This window comes from Vigna umbellata, chromosome 5, assembly GCF_029865625.1.
Source record: "Vigna umbellata cultivar VRB3 chromosome 5, Vumbellata_1.0, whole genome shotgun sequence".
Taxonomy (NCBI): domain Eukaryota; kingdom Viridiplantae; phylum Streptophyta; class Magnoliopsida; order Fabales; family Fabaceae; genus Vigna; species Vigna umbellata.
The window spans coordinates 52139725-52143154 of NC_142169.1; the positions used below are offsets into that span (position 1 = coordinate 52139725).

The 3430-nt window shown below is 31.0% G+C and overlaps 1 protein-coding gene across 1 annotated transcript; it reads left to right on the forward strand.

Moving 5' to 3' along the window:
• The first annotated feature begins 996 nt into the window (after nt 1–996).
• On the forward strand, nt 997–2773 carry LOC124824159 (SWIB/MDM2 domain superfamily protein). Its single transcript, XM_047296542.2, has 2 exons — nt 997–1380; nt 2396–2773. Exons 1-2 carry the CDS (start codon nt 1207–1209, stop codon nt 2522–2524), a joined length of 303 nt encoding a protein of 100 aa, XP_047152498.1. The 5' UTR covers nt 997–1206; the 3' UTR covers nt 2525–2773.
• The last annotated feature ends 657 nt before the right edge of the window (nt 2774–3430 follow it).

The following is a 3430-nucleotide window of genomic DNA, read 5'->3' on the forward strand; positions in this document are numbered from 1 at the left end:
TGTCCTCAAACTTTTTCATTAAGTTTTGGATTCATTATTAATTGAAACTTGATATACAAACATTTTTATTTTCTCTTTCAAAATTTCTGCATAATTTTAATTCTTTATTTCCCAATGGTCAAAATCCAAATACTCTTCGGATCCAAGAGACCTAAAAGTAAAAAACAATGCAGTAAAAAATCATATTAATATATAATCACATTTTAAACCGTATTAATATGAATTTAATTATGAGACTACTTTGAATCCTTTTAAATAAAGTAAAAACTAAATTAAAGACAAAAAAAAATCTTAATTAAAAAATATTATATTTATATTAATATTAATATTAAGAGAAAATATACTAATTAAAATTAAAAGAATTTTTGGAAGGGGATACAATGAATTATATTTATAAATTAAATATATCATTATACGTTCAAGAAAATCTTCAAGACAATAAAACAAGAAATTTTACAAGTTCATTACAAACATAAATTTTACAAAAGAGAAAATATGACACCTAAATTTATTTCAAATTTTTAGAATAAGATGACTTATAATATTGATGTTTTATGTTAATGACAACCTAATGAACAAGAAATTGTATAGTGAGAAGATTAAGATTGAATGAATAGCACATGAAGAATTTTAAAACTATAAAAAATAATGAAAATTGAAATATATGATTTAAAATATTTATATACTCATTGCAATGCTTGTATAGTACAAGACATATTTAAATCTGGATACTAAAACTGTAATATTGGCGAGGTTGGATGGATGCTTAGAACCAACCGAGTTAACAAAAAGAAATTAAAAAATGAATTTAAAAAATCTATCTCTTTTTTATTGTTTTTTATTTATTTGAAATTGAATGGAATCTTAGTCGTATAATTACCAAAATAAGATTTATAATTTCCTACTTTAATAAAAAAAATACATTAAAAATACCTTAAAAAGTTAATAAGGAATAATCTGTTAGATTTATAGAGATGAAATTCAATTCCAAAACCTAACTTAAAAATTAAAACCCCTTAAACCTTGTGTGAGTAAAGGTTCTGCTGTGGCAATGCCCTGCAAACCTCTTTTTTCTCCTCCATTGCCATTCATTTCGTAGCGTCCTTCAAGTTCCAACCACACTACCCTCTATTTCTTCGTCAAGCTTCGTGTTTTATCGGTGCCCAACTCCTTTTAGGCGTTGAATTTAAGGGATTCAAAGCAAAAATGCTCCCTCAGCGCATGAAGAAAGCCATCACTGACAACCCTAAGAAGCTTGCCAACTTGATTGACCTCGTCAACCTTCCATCCACGCTCAGAGAATTCGTGGGCCAGTCTCAGATTTCCCGTTTGGGTTGTTTCATGTCGGTTTGGTCCTACATCAAAGCCAATAATCTGCAGGTTCCCCCTCTCTTCTTTTAAAAATGTGATGTTTTTGTTGAAGTTACGTTCAATTCTATCTTGTGGTTTGTTGGATTTTGACTCGCTTTTGAAGTTTGTAAAATTTATCTTATGTGAATTGTTTAGACAGAATTATGTGAATTGTTTGTTAACGGATTATTGTTGAAGAGTTAGAGTTCATGATACGGCTTTTGAGCTAAGGGTTTTATTAAACAATTCAAGGAGTTTTGTTTTTGAAATATATATTGCCTTCTCTTTGGAGAGGCAGTGATTAAAAGAGGCAGGAAGTAGGAACTGCGAATGACTGGAATGGACCTTTATAAGGTAGTTGAGTAATTTAATATTGATACACCGAGCCCATTTTTGAATATGTACTGGGGAATGGAATGGATTTGAATAAAGTTACTATTCCATTGTTTGGTAATTTTGTAACGGAATGGGAAAAAAGGGTATGATTCTATGCCCCCAAATTGGAAGGGAAGAAAGAAATGAGTATTTGATTGAATGGAATGCTTTCTATTATGTTTCATTCCATTTCATCCTATTATAAACAATGCAAAGAATGGAACATAATAGTATTTTGTTCATTTTTACTCTATTTCATTGTTTTACACAAATCCAATCACAGCTCTATATTTGGCTAAGATATGCCTCCTTGCAGCTTTAATGGCACAGTAGTACTTAGCAAAACTTTTGGGCACTTTGTATACATGGATTGAGGCAAGACAAGAAATCTCTAGTTTGTGCTGAGTATCTTGTTTGAACTATGCTATGCACACTATCTACATATTATTCCAAAATAGAGATCTCTTTCTGACGTTTTTTAACTGTTACAGAATCTTTTGTAATTACTAAATTTTTTATTTTATTGAAGTGTAAGTTATAAATTTGTAAAATGTGGGTATCCAGTCGACAAGTTGGCTCTGGTGTTTTATGGGTTGGGGTACTTTTATTGATATATTGATATGCAGCTCCCATGGATTGATTAAGATGAGTTCCTTCTTTAATTGAGCAGGACCCAAACAACAAGAATGTGATCAACTGTGATGATAAGTTAAAGAGTATTTTGTTGGGGAAACCTCAGGTTGAGTTAGCAGAACTTCCTGCACTTATCAAGATGCACTTTCCAAAAGAGCCCAAATGACATCGGTAATATAATAAAGATGCCTGTTATCTAGGAAAGTGTAGCCTTCCTCAAGACGACATTCTGAATATGTTTTCTTTTTTTGTCTTTTCCTCCATACTGTAACATCATACGTTTAGGAATCTAGCTTCAGAGCCACCGAAATTTGCAGTTTTCTTTATGCTGTATGGATTGATTAATCTTTTTACATGTGATTCAACTTAAAATGTCCTGTTTCGCAGTATGCAAATATATATTATGCTTTTATCATTTATGGCAAGTCATTTTACAATTCTTTTTTGAAAAGGGGACCAAGGTTACTTTTTATCAGAAAGATAGGGTAAATATTAAGGTGTATCTATTACAATTTGTAAATTCCAGATATATTGAGACTTTGTGAAGTAAGCCAAGCTATCTCCTATCTGGACTTGTGCTATTCTGAGTTATGTAGCCTCTATCAACAGAAGTGGTGATGCTATTTTTTACCAAAATCATTGCTAAGATAAATATTCATGTCATGCCATGAGTGGTCTAAAGTGAACACTGATGATGTGGCTGCAAAATGGAATCGGCAGTAGTTCAGGGGGGTGTGATTTGAGGATGGCAATGAGAATGAGTTAAAAAGAGTTAGTCATAAAAAATGCTTTGTCTTTTTTAATGCTTCTATTCGTAACTTTCAGTTTCAATCTTGCAGTATATACCATTTTCTGCAGCATGTGACTAATCTAAAATTGGTCATTACTCTTTCACAGTCAAGATATGAGTTTTGCAATTCCGGAAACACATTTAAGTTATGAAAACTTTTACTAGGAAATATTTTTGCTTTCAATTAAATTTGCTAAGTTCTCATATAGGCTTAAGGAGAGAAACAAACACCAGTTGCATCCATCTTTTTATTTTTCTTTCTGATTTTGCTATTGTGCACAT